We start from the raw sequence: 18391 nt of genomic DNA, 5'->3' as shown, positions 1-18391 counted from the left end.
CTCCATTGGGTGTCACTGTTTCCAGCATGTGAGGACTTCCGGTGGCGTTGAGCAGGCAGCTGAATGTGTGCTTAGCTACCTCGAAAACGGTGCCATCCTCGAAGCAGAGGGAGGCAGCCTCCACCTCTTAGAACTTCATCAACATCCCCTCTTCTTCCAATAAACTCGGCGCAATCTGCAGCTCCCAGAGGGATCCCGCAGCATGATATATCACATATTAGCACTTTCAATATAGGCTCTCTACTCTCAGGCCAAAGCCGGCAATCAGATATCAGTTTAATTCAAATACATGTACCTAATTAGTAATAGTGCAATTCCAGTTTCCTTCCGGCTTTCAATTTCTCCATAAAAGATGCTGGGGGAGGAAAGACAATCATCTTTAAGGAAGAAATGTACACGCGCTTACGTTCCAATATTTAATGATGTGAAACAAAAACATATTGCAGTACTCATACTAATCAGTTCGAGAGAGTATTTATTATTTTTCATAGGAAATGCGTTTTTTTTGCATCATTTCAGCTCAACCATCACAGCAGTCAATCGGGCGCCAAAGGAGAACACAGCACGGCTTAACAAAGGGACTGCAGGCACCTTTCACCTTTCATTTCACTATAATATACAAACGGGTTGTTTTCTAAACCACAACACACATCACACTGATAAATGCCACAATCTGGCATCCAGTAAACGCCTGTTTAAACGTTTTCACAAAGCAAGGGCCATGATTTCGCCTGTTTTCACTGCACACGGCGGCAAATGAGGTTCCTTATTTATATATTTTTCCATAGCCGTATACATAGAGGATTAACCAAGCTAACCGACTTGTCATACCGCGGTGTGGAAACACAGCTACATTAAACAGTACTCAAACAAGTATTGGCAAAACCATTAAGTCTGGACTTGGCAAGCTGATGCAATTTTTTTCTTTCTAACTTAAAGCACATTCCACAGAAATACACAAGTAAAAAGAAAAAAGAAAGAAAACGCCACCCACCAAAAATATACATTTAAAAAAAAAATCAAAAATACACTATCATTTTAAAATAGTGCAGCTTTCAAGTAGGCAGTTTGAAAGTACAACATAAGAAAGTACTGTACTTAGTGGCACAACGAAAGGGCACTACTGGGTTTGAAGTACTGTCATCTGGTGCATAGTTCGAATAACAAGGATCACTAAAGAACATAATAAAGAATGGAAAGAAGAAAGCACTGGCAGAGCACCGTCTTGGACATCCAGCCATGCAATGAAGTGACTTCTTTTTAGGCAGATGGGAACTTGCGATCATGCAAAATGTCAGGCACAAAGTCCCTCACAGTGTAAGGGAGCCAATGGCTGAAACAGGCTGACCCCTTGCCCATCCAATGCGATATGCTGTGGCGAGCAGAAGCAGAATGTGAACGACAAGTGAACACAGACCAACAGATGAAGACGGCTGGTCCAAATCAACTACGTAGGGATATATTTTTCATTTAGGATTTTTTTGATTATGAGTCTAGTGAAGAAACCAAAGCTGTCGCTAGCTCAGACCTAAAAAGAAAATACTTATCTAAAAACACAATACCGATTTTCTATGACAAAGTCTTTTATTAGGAACTAATATTATACAACAACAATTTGTTTGGTTTATTTGGACGGTGCACTGAGTCTAGGCTTTATCATTCACCTGGAGCCGAGGTGTGCATTAGTTGTCGGGATCAGATGCTGGTCAGATGAATGAGAGCGGTATTTGGTTCATGTACTCCAAGGGTCTTAAGATTTTGAGAGGAGAGATTCTATAGGGAGATTCCAGCCGGCAGCAGGTCTATTGATTATTTATCTGTGATATGTTTGTTCAATTATTGTCCTGCCCTATTTGTTTCCAGTTCCCTACAGCCTGAAAGTTGCCATAAAGAAGTATGTTTTACAAATTCTTCTAATAAACCTGTAGATTTTGAAAGCCGTCACATAACTATACACAGCATACTAAAAACTATACAACAGCATGAAATCTCAAAATGTTGTAAATGAGTCTTGGCAGACGAAACATCAGATAACAACTGGAACACTACTATCCACAAACAAATTATTAGAACTTCATCTACGCTGTGTTTGCATGTATAGAGCATAGGTCTGTTTTGCTTCCCCTTTCTACTGCCTTCTGTGTCTTGGTCTACTCCGTTCCTTTAACCTGACCCTGCAATAAAAAATAATGGGCGGAAAAATGTCCCACCTCAATAAATAGATCAAATGTGATGTTAAGCCATTGTGCTAAGTCTCTGGAGAGTAAGAGGTTAACTGAATGGACAGATAAAGCAGTGTCCAACAAACATGCTGTACAGTTACAGAAAATTTCAACCACAAACCTAAGCAACAACCATCTCTCATTATGTTCCCAATCTTCAAGCGTAAATGAAAATGAAGATCTATTTCATCCATCCTGCATTTGCTCCACCCAGAGCCTAACCAGGAGACCTATGTAATTCTGTGCAAGATCATTTCAACAGTTTTGCACAGACGGGAGGCAAACTAGACACCAGATGCCCTTCACGTCTTGCAAAAGAATGTGGTCGACGTCCTGCTCTCTTGTTGTTGCCATGGATGCAGGTATTGATTTGTAAACCTTCAGGAGGTTCCTCCACTGTAAATCTTTACTCTTGATTTCTATCAAGCTTGGTAGGGACATTGTTTATGACTAAAAGTCATGGGGGAATCTTGTTAAACGATGTCTAACCATACGCCCCTCAGAGGGGAGGAAGTGCATGATTTTTGATGCAATGTTGTTAAATGTTCTCATACCCGCATGGGTACATCATATTAACCGTATCCCCATTATCTAAAACCATAGACATTCTCCCATTATAGAAAACATCTAATATGCATAATTGTCAGAGGCTAGCCCATAGGTGCTGACATGCAGCGGAAACCTCAACATAACTGCTGCCTACTTTAAGAAGAGATACATTTTGAAGTGTTCTTAAATCACCAAATGTGGAAGACAGAGTGACAGGACGTAATTCCAAATAGGAGAAGTGTTTGTATCCTGTGTATTCCCAACTACCAGACTAGTAAACAGGAGGGCATGCCTTACTTGTGGTCTAATGAACCAGTTACCTTTTGTAGAAAAAGTAGATGTCACCTATAAAGGGTCTGCTACATAGGATCTTAAATTTAATTCTTGACGAACTGGAAGTTAGTGAAGACAGTGCAGATTTAGTGACATTTGGTCAGTGTGGCATAGTCCCATCAGAATGACGGCAGGATAATTCATCTCTCTTTGAAGGTGGAGAAAAGGATACAGAGATCTATCTAGATATGCTCTATTCAAGTATTCCAAGTTAGACAACACAAGGACTATCACTCTGTAGATTCTTTCTGGATAAGCTAAAAAAAGGAAGATTCTCCTCGGCAGCCCAACATTTACAATCTATATTTAGTTCCAGAAGCAATAGAGATTTACGTTAAAGAACAGTGGGAAATGAAGCAGGTACATTTAAAAAGATTAATACAGCGATACAAGATAAACTATCAAGGCAAGTCCCATAGCTAAAATTCCAACCAAGGATGTACCACACTGAAAGCCGTGGCTAGGCAAGAGGATCACAGTAATGATGTTTGCGCGGAGTTTAGGTGGTATTGAAGTATGGACTAGCACCTGGAAAATGGCTGGTGGCCAAATTTCTAGTACCACGATCCACAGTTCAGGGCAGTCTCCGATAACCCTATCATGTTTTAGCAAAGATTTGGTGATTGGACATCAGAAATTATTCCTAACAGGAAGTTACAACAATTGGTTATTAAGGGTTGCCCATTATCTATACCATTCTAGCACAGATGGTCATTTATTCCATCCATAGGGGAACACTACGATGTCCTTATTCTTGCTTCTCGTTTGGATCCTGTTGGACCTGACATCCTTGTCGTGGTTTACCTCCAACCTTGAGCCTTCCATCCTCCTGTTTTTGCTGGCTTTAGGACTCTGCACTCTTTAGCACTGCTAACCAGTGCCACAGTGCTTGTGCTCTCTCATTTAAACATGGTAATATTGACTTACACCCAATTGACATATTTAATTTACTTGCAAGTCCCTAGTACAGTGGTACTACATGTACCCAGGGTACTAGTAAAGCAGCACCACTTATTGTGCCACACCTTAAGCAGCCTTTTAAACATGTCTCATGCCTGCCATTGCAGCCTGAGTGTGCATTTTTAAACTGTCATTTCGACCTGGAAAATTGAACCTTTTGACAGGCTCAACGTTTCCTTTTTAACACATATAAGTCACCCCTAGGGTAGGCCCTAAACAGACTATGGTGCAGGGTGCAGTGTATTCATAAAGTAGGACATGTACTTTTAAGTTTTATTTGTCCTGGTAGTGGAAAACTCTTAAATTTGTTTTTCACTACTGCAAGGTCTGCCTCTCCCATAAGAGAACAGTGGTTACCTTATTACATTTTAAAAGTGATAACTTTCAATTTGGAGCAGGTAGGAATGTCAAGTTTGTTGTCTAAAGAATCGTGATTTAAAACCCTCTTTAATGGTAATATCAGAGTTTAAGTCACAATTCTGAAAATGCTACTTTGAGAAAGTTGGCATTTTCTTGTCCTAACTATTTGGTGCCAGCAGCTTTTATCCTGGGTCATAAGGCCAGATGTAGCTGGCAGTTTTTCTTTGTGTATTGCTCCCAGAGAGGGAGACAAAGGGGGAATTGGTGTTGCAGGATGGGCCATCTCTGTCTTGATGGGGGGGGGTGGGGGCGCGGAGCTGTCACCAACCACACTTAAACATCACAACAGCTCTGCCTTGGCACACTCACAAAGGGTATGAAATAGTCTTTTGTGCCCACAGATAAGCAGGTGCCAAGGCAGGGAGGCAGGAAATTCTAAACATCTATGGGGGTAGAAACCTCAAGAACCTTCTCCAACTCCAAAGCTGGCATCAGGTATAAATATTAGACCCTCAGACTAAACTATTCAGTACACCTCTGGACCTGTGGAAGTCTCGGAAGGACTGCTGTGCGCCTCTGCTGCAAGAAGGACTGCCACTCTGCTGCTCAGCTCCTCTGATGCCCTGGTGCCTGAGTGAGAAGGACTGGGCCTGCATCTTGAACCCAGGACCACCAGAGTGATTCCACGAGCTAGTTGGCTGGCCTCCTGATCAGGGACAGAAAAGGCTCCAACCATTTGAACCGAGCACCTGGGCTCTGTCTGCTGTGAGTTCTGCCCCCTAAGGGGTGCCATCCCAGTCCTGGACCCTTGGAAGTGGGCCTGAAGGTGCTCTGCCAGCCCAACAGTGATATTTTGGGCAGAACTGACGCAGCCCAACACATCACCTCGGAAATGCCACTGCGCAACGCAGCCCCAACGCAGACTTCACATCACAAGTCTCTGTCGACACCACCCTAGACAGCGACACAGGAACTAGCATCATAAGCCTCGTCGGCGGCTTCATCGGAACCGCCGCTGTGTGACACATTCTCAATGCAGGACCTCACATTGAATCCCACAGCTCATTGTAACCTCTGCTGCACACCGCATCCTCAAAGCGGGATCTTGCTCTGCTCTCCAACGAGGATTTAAGGTACTTTGCTCAGCAGGCCTAATTGGTCTTTGTATCCAGGCCATGCTCCATCACAGTCCGCCTTAACTTGTGACTTTGTCCCGGGCCGGCGCAAATAGATAACCACAATTGGCGCTTTGTGATTCTAGCCACTATTTTTACCGAAATCTTTAACACTGCATATCTCCAGTTTCACTAATTGGATTTTTGTTGTTTTGATGTCAAATAATTAAATATTACTCAATTGTTCTAAAATGGTGTGAGAATCTTCTTGTGCTGCGTTCTGCCTCTATTACTGTTTTAAGTGCAGCATAAATACTTTAAACATTGCCTGACTGCTTTGCGCCAAGCTTCCAGAGCTTTAAGCACAGGTTAATTTGGGGTTTGCTTGTGTTTCACCCTGACAAGAATTGTGGTTGCTAAACCAGTAATCTATATAAGGGCTGGAGGTCTTTTGTAATTTGCTTGGAGTGGCTTCTTTGCTATTTCTACTTCCCAGAGTATTTTGTTAAAAAAGCACTTCATTTCTTTCTTAAAGAATTCCATTTTATTCTGTTATTTTATTCGGCATCCGGTAATTATTGCAACCATAGAGGTTGTCTATTCTGGACCACTCTTCGTTTAGATCCAGCCCAGAAGGCTTCAAACTGCCTCACCATCACTACCATTATTTGTCATTGTTAAGCTGAGGAGACATATGATGTGTGAGGTAGGCAGAGGAACATTTCACAAAGTAGATACTATACATCATTCTAAAAACCGATCTTTGTTAGCCCTTGAAACCTATATGGAAAGATATTTCTGATTTCGAACCAATTTCAATTGCCTACTTAAAATGTGACAAAGTAAATCTGATGGTGGCAGAGTGTGTAGGATTCAAGTTTCATGTATGTTGGTGCATTTTTGCCACCATTGTAAACCAAATAAGTCTAAAAAGCTTTTAAAGAAAGCATCAACGTTACTGGCTTTCAATAACAATATTGACTAATTTGTAGCACAGTTATATGGTAAAATCCTTACAAACCAGCAAGCTGTATTAACCTTTACATAATAATAATACTCAGAATAATTAGTTTTTCATTTTACAACTAGTTTTTTGGATTATTAGTCTATCATTCAGTTTTAAAGCAAACCAAAACACAATAAACCCAAGTCAAGTTCACAACATGAGATCTATGTAGCCCAAATTATGTCTTTGACATAGGATAAAAATCTATCAAACTTAAGGTATAATCATAAAAGAAACATGGTTACAATTTAATGTTTCATACTGAAAATGGTTTCTGTCTAAATCGCAGCCGTAGGCCAGCTTTTCTAGCACTTTAACAATATATTTTTAAGACAAACCCATTGCAAGCAGAGACAAGCATCTAATAATGACATTCCCTCCCCTTGTTTGATCTCTAGGCTTGAATATGTTTTGATTAACATTTTGTTGCTATGTTCAATGATCCATTGTAGTATTACATTTAGGTATAGCAAGCTTTACAGGGAAGAACAGGCAATCCCAAAATAACCCCCCCACCCTCCCTCCAGCCGTCTTTTCTCCCCCGCCTGAAACACCAAGTCTCATCGTTGCATCAAGGAGCTGCAATATCAGAGTTCTGGTTTTCTTAAGTTTCACTGTCAGCCTCATGTGGGCTCTTTAGGTCTCCCTGCTGCTGGCGAATTGCAGTATAATGGTACTCTAGCTTGAAGGGATTTAGGAGTTTCAGTGTTCGGAGGCTCTCTGGGTATGACAACACCTTGAAGTCTCTGTGAAGTAGGCCAAAATACAGCCCCATTGTTTGGTCTTTAAATCCTAGGTTCAGTTTCAGGGAGCTTACCTTGGCTCTAGGACTAAGCATTGGCGAGTGAATAACTGAATTGAGGAGCTTGCCTATGTGACTACACTTCCTGAGAAGCACTTTCCCAATTACTTCTATGATGTTCATCATATTCATTTATACTGTTGATAAAATGCAGACTCTGCAAAATAGCAACTCTTCAGATAGTCCTACAATTCAATATTGCATAATTCCGGTTTATGGTCCTTCCAGGACGGTTTCTGATATATTTCTTTTAACTGGGGCTGCCTATGTGCCTTGGAGGAGTTGCCTATCAGACGGCCTGAAACGTCTGCTGTTGCAGAGCTTTACTCAAAAGAGGATGGAGGCGAGCCTATTTCAATACTTTAAAGGGTGGTCTACCAGGATCGTCCTGAACTGGATTTAGAATTAAGGTCAAATAGGAAAGGGATTTCGGTGAATATATAACAGAAAGCAAGTTGCAAACAATGCTTGCCTACAACAAAACAATAATGCAGGGTTTTGTTACACAAACTTCCTAGACAGGGCCTACCTTATCCCTGTTGTCCTTGGTAAAATCTACCAGGTACGAGTAGACAGCTGTCCCAGAGGCTCTATTCATTTTTTTTTAAACAGACTTTTATTGAACTTCACAGAGTAACACAATCGAACCTTCTGCCCGCTACCGGGTTACCCACGTAGGAAAGCGACCAGCCCGCCATTCGGAGCACAACAGCATATCTCTCTTCACATAAGGCGTCTGTTCAATAATGCAGTCTGTCCACAAGAGTGGTCCATTATCATAATGCAGTTCAAACAAAAGGCCCCCCCACCCCTCCCCCGGCAAATCTCCCCCAACAACACCCCCCACCCCAGCCACCCCCCCAAGCATGTCGCCAGTATCTAATGTAGCCAAGTGAACCCTGAAGCCTCCCGCGCCGCCTGACGGATTCCCCTCCCACAGGGCACAGCGAGTATAACAAGAGGCCAGGGGGAAGCTGCATATCCCGGGTCCAGAGTCCTCCCCTCGCCCTGCATTCCCATGATCATGGAGAGAGTCTCAAGGGTCTCCTACCCTATCCCCCTCCCCAGACTCCCCCTCGCCGCCCTCATCCGGCTGTTTGAATAGTTCCAGGAGTGCCATCCATGCCCGGGCCATTTCTTGTGATTTCTCACTTCCATTCCTCCGCGCCATGCCCAGTCTATAGTCCCCCAGAGGCTCTATTCATAGTGTAGATTACCTGCACATGCAGTGTCGGATAGTGAGGGAATACTGGAACAAGATTGTGCAACGATTGTACAAGGCAGTTTGGGAAAAGATCGCTATATTGCTTTAACACTGCACATTAAACTACACCTGAGACTTAAGAAGGAGAAGATAAAAAACAGAATGGGAGTAGCCTGGATCCTATATGATAGTTTTGCTGTGTAACGCTGCATAATTCAGATTTTTTTTTAATATTTCGAAACAACCTATGCAAGTTAAAGGTCTTAAAATGATATAAAACACGAAAGAGAAGTTTAATGGAGTACTGCTTTGTAAGTATTACTAAAGGATAAAAAAATCTAATTTTTATACATATCATTTAAAAAGAAGTTGATAACAAGTAAAAAAAAGTAAAGCCTTAAATACCCAAATAGCTTGTAATAAGCATCATGATGTAATTCAGTACATACTGCATCTGCTCTGGTATAATAAATATATTGCAGGCTACAGCGAACTACAACATATGCATGAACTTGAATAATTCAGTTTTTTTTATAGGTCTAACAAGCAACGTTCTAAAATTACTGAAACAACAGAAACGACTATGATTGTGACACACAATACAAAAATTCAACAGGCAAAGTAAGAGACACTCATCTTGTTAACACAGTCACTAGACTATCTGGAACCGCTGTAGTACAGAACTTGCCCAGACTGCAACTAATGGCAAAGTTTCAGCTATAGTCGTTTCAAGATCAATTGATTTCATTTTACAACTTCATCTGTATGCTATCTGCAGTATTTCTATTCCAGGCAATAAAAGTGAAATATCTGCTTCACAAATTTTCCTTGCTTTTCATTTTTCTTACTTTTACATGAAATTGACTTAGAATAAAGATTGTTGAATAGCTGTCAAAAGCAAATTAGCTATTAAAATAATATGTCTTCCGCAAAAAGATAAGCGTCGTAGAATAACAAATAACTCACCAAGACTTTTAAAACAGCTGGAATGCTAAGTTACTTAATAACCACGAAAAGCATTTAGATTACTCTGTGGCACTGAAATGGCAATGAAGTGCAAATACATATCCCTAACACATCCCTTTAATGTTCTTATTCAAATTCATAAATAGCTTTTCTCTGATAAAACACATTATTAATGAACAGTGGGATAAAGGGAACATGAATTAATTGTAGTAGGCAATACTCAGCAAGGGCTTACCTTAGATGTCCGTTGAAGTTGGTCTCCGACGTATGTTTTACGGAACTGATCCAAAAACCAAAGAATGGCAAGTTCAACTTTCTCGTTACCCGATTGGGGTAATCGAGAGTCCGTCAAAGCCATCAACTGGAAAACTCTTAGGAGAGAAAAATAAAACGATAATTCCAATATGGAGAGTATATTTTGTTTCAATGGAAGATGCAGACAAATTGCTCCAAGATGAACAGAAGCAACTGGGGTAAATATGTATTAAGATTTAAAACCACAGAAAATAGTCTAGAGATGGGTGTTACGTTATTTTGCTGTTGTTGTGGCATCTCTGCAGTTCTGAGATTTCTTTCACAAACGGAATCCTGAGTCATATAATCATGATAAGTTCTATGTTTTGGTATGTTACTGGTTGGGTGGTGGTGTTATGTTCAATGAGTTGTGGGTGTATGATTACAGTGTCCGAAAGGTCTGTCCTAGGACATTTTAAATTCACATATCGATCTCTTAAACAGGTAATATGCCCTTAGTCCAGCAACTGGAGACAGCCGGTGCAGTCATTTCATTTACGTTCATATTTAGATGTTAGTGCAAAGAGTGAGGGTCCAAATAAAATTGTAGAAAATATTTTGATGGCAAAGTTTCAGTCACCCAAATAGAATCTTTGTTTTCAATACATTGCAGACTTTTTTTTAACTATCATACATCTTGTATTGCTTCTGTTTAGGCGTTCTTGAGGAATGCATACCATTCCTTATCATGCAGAGAGCTGATACAAATCAATATCACTACTATCTATCTGATGATTTGTTCATAATTGGCAACCTGTGTTTATACAGAGCGGAAAAACAACAAAGCTCACAGGCACTATGTTTTGATTATTTTGTATGGGATTCAAGTTGAGAATTGTATGCATGGGTAGAACTTCAAAACTCAAGTAGTTTCCAAGAATATAGTTTTCTTCTATTCTGTCAGTCATGTAGATACAATTATTACAGACTATACAAACATGTGAAATCCAAATCAAATGTGGTCATATATGTCAAATGCAACAGAATACAGTAGCCTGCTTTAAATAGTAGCTTCATCCATGCGTTTAATCAAGGACAATATATTTTCCGACTCCCGCATAAAATAATGTTACCAGTGATTAACCTAGAAGATTTCCTGTTTTTTAAACAGACTCTACAAGGGGGTTTTATTCGCCATGTCTCTCTGTATCTCTCCATCAGTCTTTCCACTTTACCCCTTCATCATTCTAAGGTAGTCACTCCTCAGTTGAACCTACTTATTTTCAGTTACTGTCACCAATAAACATCCTGGCTATCTGCACCAGTCTTGGAGTGACCAAATAAATATTATGTCTAAGTGCACCGTATCATGAACTTCTGAGAATAACAAAGCTGGGATACCATCCACTGGAGCGGTAGGTCTGTGACGCCAAAGGAAAGGATAACATTTGCTTCCGCTATGATGAAGCGTGAAAGTCCTCTAGACTGTTTGTTAATTAGTACAGTGCAGTACAAAACATTGTTGTCTGATTGTGGAATAATTCATTGTTTATTAACAAGCTTATTAACTGGCCAATCCTCAATATTTCAATAATTATTGCTGGAATTAAACTTACACCAGTGGAATCCAAGATAACGTGACGTCTTCTGAAGTCATCAGATACGAGATAAGAAGACCAAGTGTTATTACTTTTATTACCCCCTAAATCTTTGGTGAAATGAGATTATGGTTACAACTGAAAAGGTACAATGAGTTTATTAAGCAGTTATGTCCTTCAGTAAATCTGTCAGTTTTTACCAACATATTACTAATGCCAGCAGAGGCGCAGTGCAGTCTAAGTCCAGGAAGAAAGCCATTTTAGAAACCTAAATACAAAAATGTTTGACTTCTTCAGTGCTGTACTTACCGACATGATAATTCTCCATCCATGGCATCATGTTCATCCGTACTAGTGTAAGTTAATCTTCCTCCAATAACAGTACCAACTAAGTATATAAGCCAGGCCAAACGTCCTGTTTTGAAACAATAAAAAACATTGATCATTTTAAAATGTTATGTATGGCTGTTACATAGAACGTTTATTTGGCAAGTTATAATAAAGGCTCCTCAAATTTGTTAAAGTGTGTTCATATCTGACAAACAGAATTTCACCTCCCTAACGGTAGGGCCTTTATTTAATCACCCTATGTGTCATTAAAAAGACTGCAGTCCATAGATGTACACCATCCTATTGCTCTCTAATGGGATAGTTAAATGCAAACACCAAGTCCGCTCCCAGCGGGCGGGAGTTTCAAAAATACTTCTGCTTGCTGGGAGCAGGCCTTTTGATGTGTTTCCGTGCCCACAGATAAGCGGGCAGGGAAACAGATCAAAAGATTGCTCTCGCCTGCAGGGATCAGCATTATTAGCTGCTCTCTGCAGGCGGGACCAATGCTGTTTCGTCTGTATGCAGGGAGTCGGCTGGGGCCGCGGGGCTCTCCTCCTTAACCCCCCCGACAGTAAGGTGGGTGTCCTGGGTGGGCACCAGGGTACCCACCTTACACATTGTGGACCCCTGGGGATGGGGTTCCAAGCTGAAATCGGCCTGGGGAGGGGAGACGCGTGCCCCTTTCCCTCTGCAAATTGCCCTGGGCCCCGGGGATGGGGTCCCTGGCACGGAAAGTGGCCTAGGGAGGGTGGCTGCTTGTCCCCCTCCCCTGCAATATGCACCAGACCCCGGGGGATGCGGTACCAAGGGCTGAAATTGCCCGCTCCCCCCTACAATATGCACTGGGCCCTCGACAATGGGGTCCCCGGGGATGAAGTCGGGGACCCCAGAAATTCATCAGTTATAGATAGCAGTGCTAACTTTAACTTGAACCCCCGAAATGCACTGCTTATAACCTCACATGACATTGCTCATGACATTTTCTATATCATCATTTAGGACATCAGCGATGACATCTCAAATTACATCACTGATGACATCATCAAGTGAGTGTAAGTGTTTTCTAAGAGTTTACGAGTGTTAACATATATACAAACCTACTACGAAAGTTAGATAAGAATACTAGTACTACTGAGTGGTACTATTTCTAACATATGTGATTAGAGTGTCTGTGTGACTATCAGTGTGTGTGCGTGCATGAGTGGCTGTATGAGTGAGAGTGGGTTTCTATAGTTCTGTTGGTGTGTGAGTGGTTTGTATTGGTGGTCTGTGAGTGGGAGCCTGAGTGGTTACATAGGTGTGTGAGTGGGTGTGTGAGAGGTTTTATCGGTGTGTGAGTGGCTGTATGGGGGTGTGTGTGGGTGAGTGGCTTTAAGGGTGTGTGAGCTTACGAGTGAGTGTCTGTATGGGTGTATTAATGGGTGTGTGAGTAGCTGTGTGAGTGGCTGTATTCATGTGTGATTGGCTGTGTGAGTGGGTGAGTGGCTGTGTGAGTGAGTGAGTGGCTGTGTGGGTGAGTGAGTGGCTGTGTGAGTGAGTGAGTGGCTGTGTGAATGGCTGTGTGGGTGAGTGAGTGGCAGGGTGGGTGGGTGGGTGAGTGAGTGGCAGGGTGGGTGGGTGGGTGAGTGAGTGAGTGGCAGGGTGGGTGAGTGACAGTATGGGTGGGTGAGTGACTGAAAGAATACATTTATTGTTCAGTTAATAAAAACTTACAATATAACACATTTATATACATTTCATACATATTACCATTATTAAAAAACTAACATTTTTAAAACATCTTTAAAATAAGGGTTAGTCCCACAGTAAGAACAATCAATTCATCTAAATAAAATGTGTAAAACCTACACATAAAGTGCATTTACTGATGACACAATCAGCCTACTATTTCCTCTACCTACAGTACCCCATTCATTCTGTTCGTTACTAACTTGCTACACACTATGAGAAGATCTAACCATTCATAATGTGTAGCATACAGGGTCCTAGTCAGTTTATTATTAACACCTGTGTTACCGAGTAAACCTACCACAAGCAAAGCTTAAAGGTACAAAGTGCCTATTTTAAAAAATCCTCGCAAGGCTTGCCAATGCGAAGCCCTAATTATTTCACAGTGTTCCAATTACTTGTGTATTAAAAACTTTGCTTCACTCGTTTAAGATTTACCTGCCCTTCTAGGTAATTTATCTATCTTCCCTTCTAGGTGTTTTTTCATGAATTAATAGAATTATTACGATAAGAGCCCTTTACTGGGCACTATTAACCAGTTTCCTCTCTGCTATATCTAAATACTTTAAAAATCTTCCAGTAAATTGTAAAGCTTCTCCCTGCAAGCATGCTATTACTGCTTGGCAGCATGTTCGTATAGCTTGGCAATTAAAGTCCTGCTTTAACAGACTTCTGCGTTCAGCTGATAAAGCTGGGCAACTACAAACAATATGGCAATTATCTTCTCTCTTGTAGTTGCAGAGGTGGCATGACGCTTCACTACTTTTATTTTTCCAAGCTGGTGCGTCACTGCAAAATTTAAAATCGCCATAAGCTTCAGCTTAGCATTTTGACCATTCAGATCTCCTAGATAATTCTGAGGGTGTAACTTGCAATATGTTGCAATTACCATCCATGCATGGGATCTTTTCGCCAACGCCTCACTAGCCAATAGTGCTGACATTTTTTTACTGCACCCATCAATACATCTGTTAAATGCAGCCTGAGAGAGGGGTAAGGTCCATAGTTGTTCTGCCTTAAACGTAGATAAAGCCAAATTAAAATATTCATGGGCCTACGTGTGTTTATGATCACTTATTGCCTCCCAAACAACTGTCATAAGTGTGGAATTATTTTAATTTCTAACTTTGTGGCAGAATTTCAAATATGCCCCTAAGCTGATTAAGTACTGTCTTCTAAGCCCAAACTCTAATCGAATTTGTGCTGGCGATGCCTGCTGAGGGAGATTGAAAAGGTGACGATACGTTCCTGTCACAAGGTTATCTATGTTGTTATCAGCCTTCCATCTTAAAATCTCCACACCGTATGTCAAAGATGGAACATGTTTAGCTAACATAACTTGTAATAGTGGCTTGAGGGACAGCCCTCAAACAATTCCGGTGGGAAGCAAATGCTACAGTTAAATAATTGTTCCTTCTTTGTAGTGCAGCACACTGGTTCTTAAATGAGCCCCTCGCATCTAGTATAACACCCAAATATTTATACACTACAACCAACTCCCGCACAGACCCTTCTATGCGGAGTATAAGGCGAGCTGCTATACCCCTTGACACCAACATGGTTTATGTCTTGTTTAAGTTGACCTTTAACCCGTGGGACGAAGCATACAAAGCAGTTTTACTAATTAACCGCTGCAGCCTCACCTTTGTATAGCTCAGCAGAACAATATCGTCGGCGTACAATAGGTGGGAGACCTTGAAACCAGCCACCAACGGAGAGTGCGAGTTAATGTCATTCAAACCCGAAGAAATATCGGCAAGATACACATTAAACAGGATTGGGGCCAAGACACAACCTTGTTTTAAACCGTTCGTTATTAATATTTTTTTTTAAATGGTTGTGCCTTGGCCCAACCTTACTCTTGTCAAAGTATTTGTGTACAGCAATTGAATCACTCTCAAGAGCTTAGGTGGAATTCCTAGTTTTGATAACGTATCCCAGAGAATATTCCTCTGCACCGTATCAGAAGCAGAACGAAAATCAATAAAACACAAATGGAGATCCAGTGAGCGACGCCTCACCATTTCGATTGTCAGTGCTAGCATTTGAATATTAATAGTGGTACTGATGCCTTTAATAAACCCAAGTTGATTTCTTGGCAACAGATTTTTAGAAGCCACACAGGACGTTAAGTCAGCCAGCAGACATTTGGTGAAAAACGTTGCCTCATAGTCCATTATGGCTATCGGCCGATAATTGGCGGGGTCCGTGGTTTGTCCAGCTTTATAATTCGGAGCCAGTATTGAGCCCCTCCAATTATATGGAATTCCGTCGCTCACCAGAATACGGTTAAATAAAGTAGTCCGTTTTTTTGCCCAATATTGCAGATTCTCCTTGTAAAGTGCTTGGGGACACTGGGTCAGTGAGAGGGCATCTGAATGGCTGTATGAGTGAGTGACTGGATGTGGAAGTGGGTGTATGGGTGAGTAGCTGTTTGAGTGGGTGTTTGGTTAAGTGAGTTGGTGTGCGAGTAGCTGCATTGGATAGTGTCTGTGTGAATGGATGTATGGGTGAGTGAGAGGATATAGGAGTGCTTGTATGGATGTGTGAGGGGGTATGTAAGTGGTTGGGTGTGTGAGTAAGTGTGAGTGCTTGTATGGTTGAGTGAGTGGTTGTTTTGAGAGACTGTATGGCTGAGTGAGTGGGTGTGTGAGCGGTTGTATAGGTGACTGGGTCTGCATGTGAGTGGCTGTGTGGGTGGGTGGGTGGCTGTATGAGTGGTTGTATGAGTGAGTGAGTGGCAGTATGGGTGAGTGAATGGCGTTGTGAGTGGTTGTATGAGGGAGTGGGTGTGTGAGTGGCTCTATGGAGGAGTGAGGGGTTGTAGGGGTACTTGTATGAGTCAGTGAATAGGTATGTGAGTGGTTATGTGGCTGTTTGAGTAGGTGTATGAAAGGTTGAATAGGGGTGTGAGTGAGTGGTTCTGTGGAAGATGTCATGAGTGATGTCATTTGAGATGTCATGAGTGATGTCACTGACCATGTCATGAGTGATGTAATATGTGAGGTCATAAGCAGTGCATTGCAGGAGCGTAAGTTATAGTTAGCTCAGGTAACTATAACTGCTGAATTTCAATGGTTTTGTATGAGTGAAATCTCAGCCTAACTGTAACGCCCCTTTAACCTTTGTTTTTTTTTTTAATGAGTTTCTATGTTTTTTTTATGTTAAGTAAGATGCCCATCGCAATGCACAGTGGGGCGGGGGGTGAACGCAGGGTCTGGCCTGGCATTGTGCCGCCCCACCCAAGCTTGCTGCTCCTGCCCCTCCTACTTACCATCCATTGTCCAAGTCCATGACCCAACTCACTCATTACAGCCGCGTGTGGCTGTTGTTCTGCCACTGCCCTTTCCATCTGCCCTAAACAGTTTCCTTGCTGCACCATCCACCTTCTCCCTACCCTCTGTTGGCCGAGTCCATGCATCAGCCCCTCCCTCCTGTGCTGTATGGTCACATATGCTGCCACTGCCCTTCCTTTAGCTTGATGTCCCTGCCCACTCCCCCTGCCCTCTGTTCCCAATTCTATGCCCCATCATTTCCCTCCTGCTTAGCTTGCTGCACCCACGATCCTTCCACCTGCTCTCTGATACCTGTGTGTATGGCCCTGCTCCCTCCTTTCTGCCCACCATATTCCATGAACCTGCCAACCTCCAATCTACTCTGAGGATTCTGTTAAGCTGCCACTCCCCCCCCCCCCACCACCACCTGCTTAGCATGGTCAGATGGCTGCCATCTGTCCCTGCCACCTCCACTCTGCCTGTCCAAGTTCCATGCCCCTGTCCCCTTCCTCCTAAACTCCATGGTCCATTTTGCTGCCACTCTCTTCTGTCCTCCATGCTCTGTTGTGCTGCTACTGCTCCTCTTGTCTGCCCTGCATGGTCTGTTGTGAAGTTCCTTCCCATGACCCATTTTGTCTGTGTCCAGGCCCTAACCCTCCCTTCTGTCCTCCATAGTCTTTTGTGCATGTCCCTGCCCCCACCCTCTTGCCCACCATGGCCATTGTGCTTCCACTATCCCTCCTGCTTGCCATGCATGGTCTTCTGTACTGCCACAGCCCCTCCCACCAGCCCTGTGTGGTCAGATCAGATTGATGCCCCAGACCCCCTCCCACCTTCACTCCAAAGTCTGTGTGTATGCCATTATAGTCTCACTGTTGCCCTACATGGTGTGTTGTGCTTCCGGTGCCTAACCCGTCTGCCCTCCATGGTCAGCTTGCCGTCCCTGCCCCCTTACCCTCTGTTTTCCATGTGCAGACCCTATCCCCTCCCTGCAGCCTTCTCCTGTCCTGTGTTGTGCCCCTGCCCCCTCCTTCATGCCCTTCAGGGTCCGTTATGTTGCAACTGTCCCTCCTGTCTGTTCGCTATAGTCAGCTTGCTGCCCATGCCTCTTTCCCCTCTGCTCTCTGCTGTCCATGTGCATGGCCCTGTCCCCTCCCTATTGCTCTCCATGGTCCGTTGTGCTGCACTGCCTTTCCGCTTTCCCTATCTGATGTATTGTGCTGCTGCAACCCCTGACAGCTGCCCAGTAAAGTCAGTTTGGTGCCCCTACCCATTTCCCTCCTGCCCTCTTTTATCCAAGTCCATGTCATACCCCGTTCCTCCTGCCCTCCATGATCCAATATACCTTACTTGCCAACATGCTGAACTTGTTAAGACGGAAATTTTGTAAAAAAAATCTGGGGATTTGATTTTCCCTATTGACTTACATTGAAAAAGAGGACATTTTAAGCAGGAGACAGATAAAATAAAGCCCTTTAGAAAATGCTTTCAGTTTTCTACTTCAATTCCATCAAGATGGCGTTCAGAAGTGTCACACTTTTGGCATAAATTGCAGAATATTAGCACTTTAGTTGATCATTAAAACAATGTAGTAAAGCTGTTGATCACCAGGACGTCATCTGGCAGTCTACTGAAGGTGTTGAAACTACATGTTTCAGTCTGCATATCAGAATGTATTCATGAAATAGAAGAGGAAGATATCAGAGAAC

At 42.5% G+C, this 18391-nt stretch overlaps 1 protein-coding gene across 1 annotated transcript in view; it reads right to left on the bottom strand.

Moving 5' to 3' along the window:
• RANBP17 (RAN binding protein 17) overlaps positions 1-18391 on the bottom strand; it is a 1191453-nt gene that overhangs the window by 855369 nt on the left and 317693 nt on the right. Inside the window, exons 13-14 of the mRNA XM_085617873.1 lie at positions 11659-11764; positions 9753-9888 (exon numbers count right to left, since the gene is read on the bottom strand). Coding sequence (XP_085473999.1) covers positions 9753-9888; positions 11659-11764 — 242 coding nt within the window. The remainder of the gene's footprint in view (positions 1-9752; positions 9889-11658; positions 11765-18391) is intronic.

Source organism: Triturus cristatus, chromosome 7 (genome assembly GCF_964204655.1).
Source record: "Triturus cristatus chromosome 7, aTriCri1.1, whole genome shotgun sequence".
NCBI classification, from domain to species: domain Eukaryota; kingdom Metazoa; phylum Chordata; class Amphibia; order Caudata; family Salamandridae; genus Triturus; species Triturus cristatus.
Note: the sequence above shows the minus strand (reverse complement) of the source record. Positions and strands in the feature narration are given on the sequence as shown.